General features: G+C 43.7%; 1 protein-coding gene across 1 annotated transcript; it reads left to right on the plus strand.

The window, feature by feature from the left end:
- Positions 1-1,056: 1,056 nt before the first annotated feature.
- RPE (ribulose-5-phosphate-3-epimerase) lies at positions 1,057-16,909 on the plus strand. The gene is made up of 6 exons (XM_055345560.1): positions 1,057-1,287; positions 8,115-8,194; positions 13,073-13,212; positions 13,581-13,715; positions 14,274-14,360; positions 16,435-16,909. Exons 1-6 carry the CDS (start codon positions 1,166-1,168, stop codon positions 16,555-16,557), a joined length of 687 nt encoding a protein of 228 aa, XP_055201535.1. The 5' UTR covers positions 1,057-1,165; the 3' UTR covers positions 16,558-16,909.
- The last annotated feature ends 1,022 nt before the right edge of the window (positions 16,910-17,931 follow it).

The raw sequence follows: 17,931 nt of genomic DNA on the forward strand, positions 1-17,931 counted from the left end.
ATTTCAACTCAAATATATTTCCTATTTCCCTTTTTGAAAATTTTTTTTTATTGGAGTTCAATTTGCCAACATGTAGCCTAACACCCAGTGCTCAGCCCATCAAGTGCCCCCCTCAGTGCCCGTCACCCAGTCACCCCCACCCCCGGCCCACCTCCCCTTCCACCACCCTTTGTTCATTTCCCAGAGTTAGGAGTCTCTCATGTTCTGTCTCCCTCACTGATATTTCCCACTCATCCTCTCTCCTTTCCCTTTATTCCCTTTCACTATTTTTTATATTCCCCCAAATGAATGAGACCGTATAATGTTTGTCCTTCTCCGATTGACTTACTTCACTCAGCATCATACCCTCCAGGTCCATCCACCTCGAAGCAAGTGGTGGGTTTTTGTCGTTTCTAATGGCTGAGGAATGTTCCATTGAATACCTAGACCACAGCTTCTCTATCCATCATCTGTCGATGGACACCGAGGCTCCTTCCAGTTAGGCTATTGTGGACCGTGGAAGGAGCTCAGAGTCCATCGACAGATGGATGGATGGATAATTTGCAAGCAGCACCAGGCCGCACGTGCGGGGCGCCTTACCCTGGATTCACCTGCCAAATCCTTACATCCCCCCAAAGGCTGGGAGGACCCTAACAGGTGAGAAAACAGAAGCAGGGAGAATTGTTATTCCCGAAGCGCGAGGCCTCTGCCCTAAGCCTGACTCCTCCACCTCTTGGCAGGAGTTTAAGGAGAGGGGCGCGGGCGGAGGGGACTGCTCTTTTGTTCCTTGAAGACAAGCGCAGGAGCTGGAGCGGAAAGCGACGCAGATGCAAACAACGGGGAAGCACAAAGCGAGCGAGGGCGTGAGGGCAAGGGAGCTGCAGGGGGTGCAAAGCCAGCACTTAACAAGCTGCCTGAGGTCCGCGAGGACCGCGAACTCCGAGGGGCGGGCTTCCTGAAGGTCAAGGGCAAGAAGCCTGGGCCTGCAGGCAAGGCCCCGCCCCCAGGCCCCCGGGCGGGCGGCCCCGCCCCCTGGGGGAGGCGGGACTTCCGGCGCGCGGGCAGCTGCTTCCGGCGGAGTCCGGAAGACTGTACCGGGAAGGGGCTAGAACTGCGCAGCCAATCGGGGCGACACTCTGGTCCTGCCGGGGGACTCGTGGGTAACTTGCTCTCGGGGACCAGCACCATGGCGTCCGGCTGCAGGATTGGCCCGTCCATCCTTAACAGCGATTTGGCCAACTTAGGGGCCGAGTGCCTCCGGATGCTGGACTCTGGGGCCGATTATTTGCACCTGGATGTAATGGACGGGTAACTCGGCGGCGCTGGGGCGCTGGGGTCGGGGTGGCCGCGCGGGCGGGCTCGGCGCAGCTCGGTGGGGCGCCTGTTGGCTGCACGGCGGCCCGGGCCGCGGAGCGCCTCGCTCCGAACGCGCTCCTGAGAAGGGGGCCGGCGGGGAGGGCCCCGGGGCGACCCCGAGGGAATCCGCCCCCCCCCCGGCCACCCCCCCTCCCCCCTTAACGTGTGGCCTCCAGCCCTCGGGACCCGCACGCAGTCGGGGACCTCCAGGACACGGCGCTCATTTCCAGTTAGGGAAACTGAGGCCCAAGGGGATAGGCATGACTTGCCCAAGCTCATATGGCTAGTCAGAGGCTAACGCTGGGGAGGCACATCCGTGTGACGACGGCGAGCCCGGCACCTGTGGTGAGCTTGCCCGCGTTCCGCCCGTTAGGTGGGACAAGCCGCTTCACCTCGCTGAGCTTCGGCCTCATTCTGTGAAAAATGGGGATAATGATGGAACCTGCCCCGCGCAGGCCCCTCCGGAAGGCGGACGGGCCGAGCGCCCAGCATGCAGGGCCTGCCATACAGCAAATTCTCCGTGATCCGCAGTTGTTGGGGTCATTGTTGGAATTTTGATTCACCTGTTTATTTTTTTTCTTCAGGCACCCTGCTCTCCAGGGAGGTCAGTGGTTTTTTTTGTTTGTTTGTTTGTTTGTTTTTTGTTTTTGTTTTTTGTAAGCGCTGTAGTTGTAGCACACACTCCACATCGTTCAGAATCAGGACGATGCTGGTTTCTGGAAGGTGACTCCACAAGGTGGGACTCTCAGGGTCACACAGCATCGTGCCCCAGTTGCAGATTGTACTTTGTTAGATTCGCCAAGTAGTTTCTTTTCTTTTCTTTTCTTTTCTTTTCTTTTCTTTTCTTTTCTTTTCTTTTCTTTCTTTTTTTTTTTTTAAGATTTTTTTATTTATTTATTAGAGAGAGATGGAGAGGCAGGCTCCATGCAGGGAGCCCAACGTGGGACTCGATCCGGGGTCTCCAGGGTCACGCCCTGGGCTGAAGGCGGCGCTAAACCGCTGAGCCACCCGGCCTGCCTTTTCTTTTTTTCTTTTTCTTTTCCTTTTTCAAACATTTTTACTTATTCATGAGAATACGCAGAGAGGGAGAGAGACACAGGCAGAGGGAGAAGCAGGCTCCATGCAGGGAGCCCGACGTGGGAGACTCGATCCCAGGTCTCCAGGGTCACGCCCTGAAGGCGGCGCTAAACCGCTGGGCTGCCCGCCAAGTAGTTTAAGTCGCCCGACAACTGGCCTTGAAGTAATAACAGCCATTACCTTGGGTCCCGGTAGAAAAATAATTGATTTTAAATAGGTGGAATGCCTGTGTGCCCTCTCGCAAATTTGTGTCATTTACGAAAAGAATCAGTCACTGCCTTTTGGTTTTGATGTCACTCCTGTTACAAGAGTTCTGTCTTCCTTTGTTCTGTCTGGTTAGATCTTTTCCCGTTTGCACCTCATTCATTTATCAGTATCCCGACCGATAATGGCAAATTCTTGACCCGAGAGTATTGAGAATTATAGGGTAAGTGCATCAGATTAGTAAATACTGCCTCTTCACAAAAGCGCGATTTTATCGTGCTGTCATGGGAGGTAATTCTGCTTTTCTGGAAAGTTCTGAACTTTCACACATAAGTAAATGGAGTGTGTACTTCGGAGATGGGCCCGTTTTCAAGTGTGGGACATGAAATTTGGCGTCTGAGACCCCTACGTCAGGATGGAGCAGGCCGCACGTGTATGTGTGTAGTCTCTTTAACAGGCACAGCAATTTGATTTTTTTTTTTTTTTTAAATAAGTCTCCGACCATGTTTGAGTAAGGGAATGGAAAAGATAACTTGTTTCTGTTCACAAGTCAGGACCATGAGCGGTAACAGTAGCAGCTATTATTTTGGAACACTTCACTAATTCTGATGTTTTTTTGGGAATTAACTCACACAACCTCATGAGGTTGGTGCTCTTATTGGCACCAGCACTTGACAGTGGGGAATTGGACACAAAGAGGTCAAGTCACCTGTCGGAGATCTCCTAGTTGGGAAGTGGAGGAACCAGGATCAGAAGCATGCAGCGGCTTGTGTTGTCTCAGAAACGAATGGCTTCTGTGGCTCCTGGGCTAATGGAGAATGATTAAGACATTCTTTTTCCTCAAAGAGGAACTAAAAGTTTATACTTAACGTTTGTGTATTTCGTATCTCTCCTGCTAACGCTGCAGACTCTGAAAGCAGGGTCTCTTTGTGGCTCACCTCAATCCTCTTCAGGTGAAGCACCATGGCAGGTTTAGTTATGATTGGTTGAATGAATGATTGGATCCATCGTAAGAGGGATTTCTAATGAATCACATTTGTTCCTTCCCAGCCCCTGTGGCAGACCCGGAGCTTATTAAGATAAAAGTATTTGTCTTTATTGACTCCTTTCCCCCTTTGCCAAGTAACATCTTGGTTTGACAAAATTAAATTCTCCAAACACCGTTTTAAAATCCTTTCCCTTTTAACCTTCACAACTTTTTGAGCTAAGAGGTATTTTTATTTCCCTTTTGCAAAGGAGGAAACTAGTTTAGGGAGGTTCAACCTCTTGTGATCTGCAGCCAGAAGAGGCAAGGCTGGCTCAGGTGCATTGTTTCCTAGGCCAGATGTGTGAAAGTGGGGACCTGGACTCCCTTTTCCTTTTTTTTTTTTTAAAGATTTTATTTATTTATTCATGAGAGACTCAGAGAGAGAGGGGCAGAGACACAGGCAGCAGGAGAAGCAGGCTCTCTGCAGGGAGCTCGATGTGGGGCTTGATCCTGGGACTCCAGGATCACGCCCTGGGCTGAAGGCAGACGCTAAACCGCTGAGCCACCCAGGGATCCCTGGACTCCCTTTTCCAAGGTGGCCAGCCACAGCTTAGCTTCCCTCCAGGTCCTGCCTTCATGCTTTTTTTTTTTTTTTTTCCTGATCCGTTTAAACGGAGTCCACTATTACAGTTTGAGTGCACCTATTATTTCCCCCCCCCCAAGAATGCCCCTCCCCCCAATTTCTCTCCTGATTAAAACTGAATGTCTTCATCTTGAAAGTCAGGAACGAATTTTGGGAATACTGTGGGGCATGGTGCATGGTGTATGGTTGGATACATGGAAAAAAAAAAAGAACAAGTGATTTCTCTAGAAAAGAAAATTGGAAAGCATATAAACCTATCATGACACGACAGTGACCAGAAATGGCGTTGGTCCTCAGTGTAGGAGCAGAACAATTATGCAGTTTCTAAATTGCTTACCAGGATTTAGGGTTGGGGGATTTCACATTAGTACTAAATTGCTGACTTTTGAAAAACATCCAAAGGTTCGCCGGTGGTGGGTCCACAGCCTTCTGAGGCCACAGCGGGCTGGAGCTGAATGGAGCCGCCGTAGCAGCTCGGCTGGTGGATGTTCTTCATCGGTCTTCTGTCCCCACCTGCCCTGTTGTGCTCCTCCGTGTTTCCTGCCAGCCCCTGTAGACATATGAAAGGTGTTTCCAGATTCACTGGAGATGTTTTCTGGTTACCGCCTAGCTCCATTTTAGATCAGTCTTCGCCAAGTCTTCTAGCCATCTTAGCCTTGATGGGAGAGCCGGTAAAGGTTTTATTTGTCTGAAGCTTATTGTGTGACAATTGTAAACAAAGCTTAGGGTTGATGATGGGAAGTGATGAGAGAGAAAATAATTCTGTGCCTGTGTTGGAGACTATTATAGCCAAATCTCAGTAAGTCTCTGGGGGAAAAAGAGACCTTTTTTTTTATTGTGTGTTCTTTTTTGCAGACTTCACAAAGTACCTTTAAGGGGGGAAAAAAGAATAAAATAAGGATGAAGCAGACTTCCTTGATGAGATTTCACTTCATTGGAGTGAAATAATTTGGTATTTTCCAAGCTGGTCTGATAAGAACCCGCAGGGCATTTATTAGAAATTTTGATTCTCAGGTCCTCCTTGGTGTCAGAGGGTTGGAGGAGGGCCCGTAAATCCTTTGTGCCAAGGGCTCCCAGGGTTAATGTTGTCGGGCAAATTTAGGACCCATTGACTTCATGCTTGGGTTTGTTGCCCTTTTTTGCCTTGGCTTACCCATAAGCCTTTGGTTTCCTCTGAGGGCATCGGTAGGTTTCTGTTCTCCTGGTGGACGAGGCGAACCCAGTGCACTGCATTGATCATCAGTGCAATTAGGCCTACCACTTGGGGACCAGTCCTTTCAGATGATATTTTATTCTTGTTTCCCATAAAGTAAATTTGTTTTATTCTCATATATTCTCAAGGTGTGTGTGTTTAGATGGCGTGTGAAGACAGACACAACTTATTTTCACTATAAAGGTAACCTGAGGTTGAAGGCTGCTGAAGTCCTCCCAGGGCCATGCAGCAGATGACAGAAGCAGTGAACAGAAGCCGAATCTCTTGTTCTGGAGTTGTATGCTATCCAGTAGGCCTCCCTGTCTGCTTCTCTGATCCCCACCTCTGTGTTCCAAGTAAACATAACCATTTTCTCCTAACACAGGTAGTCACTGCTCTTAGGTGAACGGTAGAATGATGTTCTAAGTACTAGAAACACAACCTCCAGGGACGGAAGTGTTTGCAGGTGCAAGTGTCTGGACCCATTCACCTCACCCGGTCCCTCTCAGAGGTGTCCTGAGTCCTGAGCTCTCTCTCCTCCTCCTCTGGACTTTCTTTTTTTGTTGTTAGTTATCAGTGGACAGCAGGTGAGCATAATAGTTGAAAGGCTGGACTTTGGAGCCAGATGGCCCGCGTTCAATGCCCGCCTCCGGCACTTCCTGGCTGTGTGACCTTGATCCTCTTTTCCTCATCTGTAACATGCAGATGATAGGAGTGCCTACCCCACAGAGTTGGTTGCATACTGAATGTTGAGAATTTAGGATGGTGGCTGGCCCATGGAAGTTTTAGATTTTAAAGATTTTATTTATTTATTCACTAGAGATACAGATAGAGGCGGAGACACAGGCAGAGGGAGAAGCAGGCTCTATGCTGGGAACCTGATGTGGGACCTGATCCCGGGACTCCAGGCTCACGCCCTGGGCTGAAGGGAGGTGCTAAACTGCTGAGCCACCCGGGCTTCCCTAAGCTTAAGATCCTAATCACATTTATCTTCTCTTCTCTGTCCCCCGCATGTAATCAGTGAGCAAGTCCCGTCACTGTACCTGTCTTTCATTTCCATTCTTACTGCTCCTTGCCATTTGCCAACACCTACCTCCTTGCTTCTGATGTACTGCCCAGGCCATCTTCCTATTTTATTATTTGCAGTTTATTTTTTATTTGCTTCTTGCTTTATTATTATTATTATTTATTTGTTTTTTTTAAATAATCTCTACACCCACTGTGGGGCTCAAACTCACAAATCCAAGAAGATCGAGAGTCACGTGCTCTACGGACAGAGCCAGCCTGTTTCTGCCTTTAGAACTCCACATTTTCCATAGGATGGATTCCAGAGTCCGCGCCTGCCGTTCCCTACCCTCCATGTGACGCAGTCTACCTCCTGTTCTTTTCATGTTCGCCAAGCCGACCACCACCACTTCTCCCCTTCTTTGACTATAACTTGCTTATTTCTGCCATTGCCTTGTTCCCTTGCCCATCTTTACAAATTCTATTTGTTCCGTAAATCTTATGATCCTCCCCTCTTTTAAAGAGCCATGCTACTCACCTCACATTGCCACGTTGCTACTGTTCGCTTTTCTTGCAGTCCTCATCTAGGGTAATGTCTATGGCTTTTAACCAATAAAGCCCAGAGTTCAGTGGGTCAACATTATAAAGTTCACTCATGGAACAGTTCGTTCATGTGACAGTTGAGTGTGAATGTTCTTCGATGAAGAAATTGAGGGACATTGTCTCCTTCCATCCTGTGACAGTCCTTTGGTGAGAACTGGTTGCACAGGCCACCTGGATGTGAAGGGAATTGGCTCTCACCAATTGGAGAGCCACCACAGTCAGGTCATGGCTCCTGTGGAGTCCCTAGCCATTTCTTTCCAAGGAGATGGTAAATTTTTCTGGGTAAGCAGGAACTCCCCAACTTCTGTATAAAACCCAGGCAGGTACTTGTACAGAGGGGGTTTTGTTAAATATCGAAGAAAGCTAGTGAGAGGAGGGCTGCCTGGAGCGGGTTGGTGGTGTGAAGTACCTTGGGTCAGATGCCAAGAGGAATTCATTTGAATCCTGCCTCCACAGATTATTATTGGGTTACTCATAACCCAATAGGAAGTTACTCATCCCGTGCTCTTCAGGCAGGGATATAACAGCATCTCCTTCATGAGGCTGCTGTGAAGATGTAATGAAAGAAGGTACAACCCCTGGCATGTTGTAAATCCTCCGGAAATGGCAGTTATTAATACACACATCAAGCTGCTTTGCTGATGATTTTTACAAAATTTTAAACTGTCGTTTAGTGCCCTGTGATAGAGGTAGGTTAGAAGTAGCCACAGGCAGCCTGTGGCAGATGAGAGTTGGAGAGACCCGTGTCAGAGTCCAGAACTTCCTAACTAGTGTGTGACTTGGGCAAGTCATAGAACTTTCGGGGTTTTGATTTTGTCTTCTTTCCACTTTTACCTCTTGGATGATGAATCATAGAATCAAGTCTTGTGACGTTGTTACAATTTGTTGAAATGTCAAGGAAATACTGCTTTACATAACTGAAATTCTCGGATATTGTTGGTATTGTTTAACACTGTTGATGTTAAATGTTGCACTGAAAAATGCTGCTATCACAGACAATCCCCTCTACCCTCATGAGAATACATTTGAGAAAAATACAGAAACTGAATTGAAAACATTTTCAGAGTAAGATTTTGTTTGTCTTATAGGCATTTTGTTCCCAACATCACCTTTGGGCACCCTGTGGTAGAAAGCCTCCGAAAGCAGCTAGGCCAGGACCCTTTCTTTGGTAAGTGGGTGTGTTAACGCTGTCAGAAGCTGGATATGTTGCTCAAGTAAAGGAAAAGTAGAGGGTCCATTTCCCACCTTCCAGTCTCCTCTTGAACCCTTCCTTTCTCCCTGCTCCCAGTGCCGAGGCTTTGTTGGCTGCTTGTAATAAGCCAAACTCTTTTCTTGCTTCAGGGCCTTGCCACTTCGGCTGATCTCTTTCCCTGGACAAGTGTTCACCTGGCTAGCTCTGACGTATCTGTTGCCCCTGAATTATTGGCATTTCTTCAGAGAGGCCTTTCTCCAAGCACCCCATTCTAAATTCAAGCACCCCATTCTAAATTAACCTTTGTCCAGTTAGCCTATCACCTTCTGAATTTCCTTTTTAGAACTTCAATCAGATTACTTTTATCAGACTGTAAATTCCTTTAGAGATTTTATTTATGAGAAAACAAGTGGTGGGGAGGGGCAGAGAGAGAGAGAGAGAGAGAAGCTGACTCCCTGCTGAGCAGGAAGCTCAACATGGGGCTCCATCCCAGGACCCTGGGGTCATGACCTGAGCAGAAGGCAGATGCTCAACCACCTGAGCCACCCAGGCATCCCTGTAAATTCCTTTAGGGCAGGAATTTTTTTAAATTTTTTTTAACTTTTATTTATTTATGATAGTCACAGAGAGAGAGAGAGAGAGAGGCAGAGACACAGGCAGAGGGAGAAGCAGGCTCCATGCACCGGGAGCCCGACGTGGGATTCGATCCCTGGTCTCCAGGATCGCGCCCTGGGCCAAAGGCAGGCGCTAAACCGCTGCGCCACCCAGGGATCCCCAGGGCAGGAATTTAATCCACTTTATTTACTGTGGTTTCCTTAGACGTGAACATAGACACAAGATTGGAGCTTAGTATAGTTGTTAAATGAATTTATAAATCAGTTGATATATGGTCTAGAAGGAAGACCAATTATTTAGTGCAAATTGGAGTTTCTGGAAGTGGGGCCTATATATGTGCCACTCTGGCATTGTAGGTAGGATAAGGTGAGTGAAGATTTTTAAGAAGTCACAGTGACCTAGAAGTCATTTCTCAAGAGCATGGATTCAGTCCACGTGTTGTTATTGCTCTTAAACTTAGGAATGGCTTAACCTGACAAATCTCTTGTGCATAAGAAATTTATAAGAAATTTAACAAATTTTTATAAGTACGTTCTTATGTCATTTTTGGAATTGTGAAACTTAGTTCATATTAAATAAAATGAAAGATTAAGCTTCTCAGTGGCAGTAGCCGTATCGAAAGCTCTCTATAACCACGTGAGTCTAGTGCCTACTGTGTTGTACAATGCCACTCTGGAGCATTGCCATTATTGTGGAAATTTCTCTCGGGCAGGACCTCTATAGGACCCATCTACTTTTCTCGAAGGAAAATGTCTCATCACTTAATTTCTGTAGCATGAGGGAAATCATGTTCCACTAGAATGTTCGCCATTTTGAAATTTTCAAATAATGAAATGTACTCCTGATTAGCTAAGCTTTTTATAACAATTTTTTTTAAAGATTTTATTTATTTATTCATGAGAGAGAAAGAGAGAGAGGCAGAGACACAGGCAGAGGGAGAAGCAGGCTCCATGCAGGGAGCCCGACGTAGGACTTGATCCCAGGTCTTTAGGATCGGGTCCTGGGCTGAAGGCGGTGCTGAACCGCTGAGCCACCCGGGGCTGCCCTTTTTATAACATTTTAGAAAATGAATTTTCCAAGATAAGTTTGTTCTTATGATCATCAGAGGTGAATGAAATAAGTAGCCTTGTTTTACCCTGCTGTGCTTTGGCCACAGAGTCCTTTGCATCTGGCTTTATATGGATTTAAAAGAATTTTTTTTTTCTTTTCCTCTTTTATTTGGACTCCTAGCACCCCTTCTCACTGCTATTTGTGTCTCCTATGTTTGTGCCTCTCTTACCAACCCCGTTGACACAACCACACACAATCTGCTTTTTCTTTCTGTTTTTCATTTATTTGCCAATAAACTCGCTAATCAGTCTGTCTGGCAGTGGGTCTACAATAAAGATGAATGGACTCCGAATGCTTTAATGTTTGGGTTTTGTGACCTTTGTTTTTATATTAGGAAGTGTGTTTTTTTGTTTAATTCTTGGGTCTTAGTTGTTGGATAACTGATTCACGTGTATATTTTAAGAAGTAATTCACAAATTGCACGAGTAACTGCTTAAGTTCTGAACGGTTCAATCTCCATATTGAGTAGAAATAACCATTAAGCCATCAAGTGATAGGGGTAATCTGTTGTTTTTGTGTTTTGTTTTGTTTTTGTTTTGCTGTTATTGAAATCAGCAGTCTTCAGCTATGATCTGACAACCCACAGGAATCCCTTGCAGGTGGGACATGAGGTGAACCCTATTTTCATAAGACAGTGTTATTTGCCGTTATTTGTATAGGGCAGAAGCAGTGGTGAGTTTGTTAGTGCCGTGGCCCGAATCAAAGCAATGGTGTTGAACCATCCAAGTAGTTATCATAATATTCTTCATCACCATGTGTTCATAGAAATATCCTTGATGAATCAGTACAAATTATTAATTACAGTAAATCTTGATCCTTGGGTACATTTCATTTAATACTTATTATGACAGAGTGGGAGGTACATGTAAAGCTGCATGCAGGACTGACATTTTCTTTAAAAGTAACTAAGTTAGCTTGTCACTTCAAGGAATATAACCTCTTTTTATGTTTCCACTGTTAGAGCTTGGAAGTGACCATTTGAATTGTGAAAAACTTGTATCTGCCTCTGTGAGGTCGTTAGCTTTCTACTGTTTACAGCTTTCCTATTAAACTCCATAGTGACATTAGCAAGTGTGATTTTCTGATAGGATATAATGAAATGTGTCGTCGTTTGGAAGATCTGTGCCATTCAGTAAACTGGCACTTAAGAGATCCATTCAGATTGTATTAGTTTAGGCCAGTGACTTGTAGTGTAACCAAGTGCAGAAAAGTTCACTGGTAGGGTTTACAGATTCCACACTGCAGTGGAAAGGAGTATTTGTCGAGTGCTGGGTTAGGACGAGGAGACTGTCCACACCGGTCCAAACAGGCGATTAACGGACCCCTGCCATTTCCTCCATGTACTTGTCCCCTTGTCTTCATAGAAAACAACATTTGTCAACAGACTAAATGCAGAGCACACGTGAGAATACAGAGGTCTTCTGCGAAGCCAGACGCTAGTAACTTGCAACATGAGTAAAATAATGTCCCTCTGACATTAACATGTGGTAGACTTATTGTTGCTTATTATTGTTCAATGAAGAAGTAGACCTTTAAAATTTCTTAGCTTGAATTTCTAATATATTTTAGATACTGATAAACACAGCTCACACCAACAGCACTTTGGGGGGTCCTCAGTAATTTTTCAGAGTGTAAAGGGAGGCTGATGATAGAACTGCTTTGAGAACTGCTTATCTCCATATGTGAACTACAAGCAAATTCACGGGACCGGTGACTGACCATGAGATTCTCCAGTGGGAGTTGCCAGTTGTCACTGCCTGCTGGAGATGGAATGACGTAGCAGTCTGGTAACTTAATGAATGAGTAAACTAGATATTTTAAAGCAGATTGAGTTGCCTTTGTTTATATCACAAAGAAATAAACCCCAAATACAGTCTGTCTTTTAAAAACAATGTTTTATCTCTAAAATGTGTTTTGTTTTTGTTACTTTTGTTAGTTTAGAAATATAAACTTTAATGTTGGCTTCATTTGTCAAGCGGTATTCTCTTTTTCCTGATATTTTTCAAAGCCTTATTGCATTTTATGATCTCAGTTGAATTCTAGAATAGTAGAAATTTTTTTCTTTAGTATGGCTCAGAAGGGCTGTGAGTTTGTTTGCTTGTCTGAACACATCCATCCGGCACAGGCGTATTTGCTGTTTCCTTCTTGACAGTGTCATTTCTTGAGTCAGCCTCCCTTTAGCCACCCTCTTCTGGTTAACTGCTCTTACATTTTAAGTCAAGATCCCGAAGAAGGCCACCTCCCTCTCCCCTAACGACATCTCTCTGATTTGAGCTTCACACTTGGGATGTGGGTCAGACTTGCAGTTTCCTCCTGCAGCCTGCTGGCTCTTCGGCCCCCTCTGTGCTAGAGGCCTGCCGCTTCTCACCCTCTTCAGTTGCTGCTGTTGTTCTTGCTCCCCTTACTGCCATGGCCTCCTCGGTTAGATCTTGTCCCTTCGCAGCTCAGAATCCCACTGTGTGCCCCTGTCCCCTGCAGAATAAAACCCAGTGGCCTAGGGAGCTCTGTCCTGTGTCTCTTCACCTTGTGCCCCTCTGACCTTATCTGTTCTGCCCATGATCCCCACATCCAGCCACACCTCTGTATTAACTACCAACGCAGTGCGTACTGAATACAGTACTTCTTTTCTTTATGGTTTGTCCTCCTCACTAAGAATGTAATCTCCGTGACAGCAGAGGTGTTTGTCTGTTTTTTCTCTGTCCCTGGGCCCTGGGGTAATTAGTGGTATAGTAAGTGTTCCATAAGGTGCTGATAGAATCACTTATTTTAGCTTTCCTGTTTTATAAATGAGGAACTAAGTCCACATAGATAATAGGACTTTTTAAAGTTTTTTAGAGTGGCATGTCCTAGACCTAGGTTTCCTAAATTCTAGTCCTTACTTGTCATATACAGCATCATATGCTTTGTGTGGAAAAATGTGGTTTTTTGGTAAGTGAGTTTAACCAGAACCCTGTCTTCAAGATCAAAGGAGACTAACTATAGCTATACAGAAGGGTAATTGCTTAAGAATTATTTTAATGCCAAATAGTTTATTGTCCCAAACAACAAAAACAGTAAGTTAGCTTCAGTAACCTGAGCCAGGTATTTTTCTCTTCAGTAATACTTAGGAGATGTGTCTTTTCTTTTTAGATATGCACATGATGGTGTCCAGGCCGGAACAGTGGGTAAAACCAATGGCTGTAGCAGGAGCCAATCAATACACCTTTCATCTTGAGGCAACCGAAAACCCAGGGGCTTTGATTAAAGACATTCGGGAGAATGGGATGAAGGTGAGAGGTCAGCAGTGACAGTAATCCACTGTCAGAGTGGAAGTTTGGGTGGAAGACAGGAAGTGATAGGCAAGGCCAGACGGAGGCAGCTGTTCTTCAGCCGAGAAGCCAGAGTTAAAGTATAACTGGTTTGTTAGACAGGATTTCTATATTCCACTAATGTTTCCTGAAAATTACTGCCTTTTAGAAACATTTATGTTTGGGTAGCCTTGTTGACTTTCTTAAAAAAGTAACTACAGTCTGAATATGCATTCCATTTCTGTGCCTGTCCTACTCTTTAAGAATATTTCTACTGGGTGTGATATGCCACAATAATATAATATGGAAATAATTGCTAATGTGATGTAGCAAATTTGTCTCTGTTATAGGTTGGCCTTGCCATCAAACCAGGAACTACAGTTGAGTATTTGGCACCATGGGCTAATCAGATAGATATGGCCTTGGTTATGACAGTGGAACCTGGGTTTGGAGGGCAGAAATTCATGGAAGATATGATGCCGAAGGTAAAGAAATACTTCATTTGGGGGTGAGGATTTATTGTTTGTGTTCATTCAGTAAGCACAAGGAAGAAAACATTCAGTTTTTATCTGTGTAGCCGTTAGATCTTTTGGGAGATTTCTTTTCATAGGATATTGAGGGTTTTATCTTTGTCTTGTTTGCATGAGGTATATTCTCTGCAAAGCCATGACAAATTGAATGCCATTTCCCAAACAGAACAAGTCTTGCTTTTATGAAACTGAATTTGTCTCAGTATATTAAAAAGGAAGGTATCGCCAATCATAATTTGTATTAATAAAAAGTTAGCATGTGTTGAGGCGCCTGGCTGGCTCAGTCACAAGAGCATGTGACTGTTGATCTCTGGGTCCTGAGTTCAAGCCCCACGTTGGGTGTAGAGATTACTTTAAATAAACTTAAGTAAACAAACAAATGAATGTGTGAGATATTTGGAGTCCTGTTGTAGTGGCTGATACTGGCTATTTGATTTTTTTTTTCCCCTTTGGTTGTTTCCTGCCCCCAACATATCCACCATAGGAGTCACTGATTTCTTTGTGTATATCTAGGTTCACTGGTTGAGAACGCAGTTCCCATCTTTGGACATAGAAGTTGATGGTGGAGTAGGTCCTGACACCATCCATAAGTGTGCAGAGGTGAGACTGCTACTCAGCTATGACTCTGACCAATATCCTTTCACATATATTGTCTAGGACATTGTCTTGTCAGCGGAAGAGGTTTCCCCTCCATTTCCTAAATTGCCTTTCTTTCTGAGAAGAGTAATTTTTTCTTATTCAAATGTAGAACTACGAAAATGAAGAGCAATAAGAGAATGTCCTCAAATCACATTAAAACGTTAAGTCCCAGTTCTTTGAGTGATGCTGAAGGAAGTTACTTTTTTAAAAAACAATATGCTGAATGCCAGCCTTTTGGAGATCATTAAGTTCTAGGCCTTGGAGTAGGACATTTTTCCAAAATAGGGCAAGAAAACATATGTGCTTATAAAGTGGAAAGATTCTTATTTTGTGTAACTGAGGTATATTAATTACTAGTATGTCCCTTGCAAGAATTGACCAGAGCCATTTCTGATGGCTCCATCTCCATCTGATTTCTGGGTACCTGTGATCCTCTGTGCAGAGGTGGGGTGGGTTTTCCCAAGTAACTAGCCGAGCTCAGTAGTTAGGCCCTAAGCTTCATAAGAGGGTGGCAGCCCATCACCTCAGGGTCCTGAGATCCAGCCCCATGTTGGGCTCTGCACTCAGTATGGAGTCCTCTTGAGATTCTCTCTCCCTCTCCCTCTGCCCCTCCTGCTCATGCTTGCTCTCTCTCTCTCAAAAATTAGATAGATAGAGAGAGAGAGAGAGAGAGAGAGAGCCAGCCCTTCCTGTAACACTGCAGGTCATTAAAAGTTTATGTGGTCCATTTTTGTTAAGCAAAATGGTCAAATCTGCACTTTTTTTTGTATAAATGCCATACTTTTCTGCTGGATACTTCTCAAAAGCTTGGCTGTGAGGTATTTATGGAAGAGGAGCTAACTAAACAGCCTGTATCCTTTGACCACTTGTGGAGTTCTTTTTTACTTAATTGTGCTTTGCAATTGGGCTTTCTCTGCTTTCGTTAGAACACATGTCAAGCTGTAACCATACAGAACTTTTTTTTTTTTTTTTTTTTTTTCATTTTAACGAGGAGTGTTGTTAGTGATGTAGTATGCTGTATCACAGTGACAGTGTCTCCTGGGAGAAATTTCCTTCCCCTTTGGGGCCTCTCCCTTTAGCCTCTTACCACTTTGTTCTGGCAGCAGATCACATAACAGATTGGGTTTCCCTCCTCAAGTCAAATCCTGGGAGCTCAGAGCTAAATTTGGACATACCTTACTTGCTTTTCTCTATGATTTCTTTGGTTCCACATTTAAGAGTATCTTGAAAAATTTTTTAAGCCCCTCAGAGCCTTTCTGGAATGCAGTGAGGCATTGCATGAAAGAGTGTTTCATTCTTCCTGACATCAAAATGAGAAATTATGTAATGTTGCTATATTTTATAGTTTCACATTTTAGCAGTTATTGTCTTCCAAATCATACACGTTTGACCCTTGAATAACATGGTTCTAAACTCCGCGGATCTCCTTTTACAGTATTCTACTTGTATTTTCCTTATGATTTTCTTAAGATTTTCTTCTTTCTAGTTTACTTTCAGAATACAGTATGTAATACACATAATATACAAAATAGGTATTAGTCAACTGTTGTTACTGGAAGGCTTCCAGTCAATAGGAGACTATTAGTTAGATTTTGGAGGGAGTTAAAAGTTACAGATTTCTAACTACACAGGGATTTGGTGCCCCTGACCCCTGCATTGTTCAAGGGTCAACTACATAGTTTAAAGATTAAAATAGAATTTATATTTTTAGTAGCCTTGTGAGCATTAGCATATTTTTCAAAAACCTTAATAGAGTTGAGGATTAAAAGTTCTTACAGCTTTTTCTAAATATTAGCAAAGATGCAACAATGTAGCTTATTTTAAGGTGGTTACAAGAGTCATTGATTTCTAAAACACATTTAAAATAATTTGATGTCTTCATTGGTTAAGCATTTTAACTTATGTCTTCATTGAACTAGATTGTGTAAGTCTCTTCACCTCCAGGTACCTTTTGCATAGCTAAAGTGCTGATAAATGCAAGGGTAGAAACTCTAGTCCAGAAATTCTGTTTAACCTAAATGTTTACTTCTTCCAGGCAGGAGCTAACATGATTGTGTCTGGCAGTGCCATTATGAGGAGCGATGACCCCAGATCTGTGATCAACCTGTTAAGAAATGTTTGCTCAGAAGCTGCTCAGAAACGTTCTCTTGATCGATGAAACCACAAGGAGTCCAGTGTTTATGCTTATGAAATCTTTTTACTGGAAGACAAGAATATAGACAACCAAACCCTATCACGGTTGAAGCAGTGCTATTTTCCTGAGCAGCTGTTCATTCCAGTGACTAAAATCTATTCTGCTGAATGTTCCAAGAGGTTCGAAATTGGTGTGTATAACTACATTTTTAGTGATGGAATTTAAAGATGAGTGTGGTAAAATACCATTTTTACTGGGAGACTTGATTTTTATAAAGTACAAATACGTCTGTATTAAGGTTATAAACAGAAATGTGTCTTAATGCCTAATGAAGGCATACTAGCTACTACGAAAAAATGTTTTCTTCTGCATTTTACATCTTCTCGCTTCTTGATTGTTTTCCAAAGCAAAGGAAGTCCCTATTCCTGTTTCGTGTCCTTTTTGATTTGTGTGTGTGTGCATGACAATATGAGTAGAATGGAACTTGTGAAAAATCTAAGAATCTGGCTAGGGGGACATACCGTATTCTTTTTAAACATGTTTTTTCCCTTGCACCTTATATTTGATACATAAAAACTGTAAAAACCATAATATGAAGCCCAGGGATTTCAGGTGGTCTGTTCTAAAGTACAAGTATAGATTTTATCAAGGTGTTTTCTTTGTTAGCTCTGCGGGAGGGGCAGGTTATACAGTGATCCCCACCTATCCCTTTTCTTACCATTCTTAAGGACATGAGGATGATGTGCTAGCTCTGAGCAGAAAGGGAAGGAGAGCCTCTATTTGGAAGTAATACTGAGTTGAATCTGGACTCTTTCCTTTCCAACTATTTGACTTTAGCAAATCAAATAATCCAGCCTCTTCAAGTATCTGTTAACTGATTTATACAATGAATATAATTACAATAACCATGCAGGGTTGTGTTGAGCATTAAAAGAGATCATATGCTATATGTAAGGCTTCCACTACTATTCCCAAAATTGTAGGATAGTTGAATTGAGGATGCTCAATACAAGGTAGCTGTCATTATATAAGTTTATGTTTTGTAGCCTATAAAGTACTTTGATGTAATCTCATTAAATCCACAAATCTCCCTTGTGAGTAGTAGGACAGGTACTTTTGTCCCCATTTTAAAAATGAAGATACTAGAGCTCAGCCACAGGCTGGTACCATGGAAAGAATCCAGTAGGGCAGAGGATTTCTGGCTTGTACTCTTTCTACAAATGGAGCCCTTGGGGGGTTAGGGTTAGGCAGAGGAAGCCTCTTTTATGTAACACTGTCTTATTTCCAGTCTAATTTTACCCTGTGGCAGAACCAGATGGCTGAGGATGTTCTGGATACTATGGATTTTGACCCCAAGGATATATATTTTATTAATCCAACAAAGACCAGGTAGGCCAA

Source organism: Nyctereutes procyonoides, unplaced genomic scaffold, assembly GCF_905146905.1.
Source record: "Nyctereutes procyonoides isolate TBG_1078 unplaced genomic scaffold, NYPRO_anot_genome, whole genome shotgun sequence".
Taxonomy (NCBI): domain Eukaryota; kingdom Metazoa; phylum Chordata; class Mammalia; order Carnivora; family Canidae; genus Nyctereutes; species Nyctereutes procyonoides.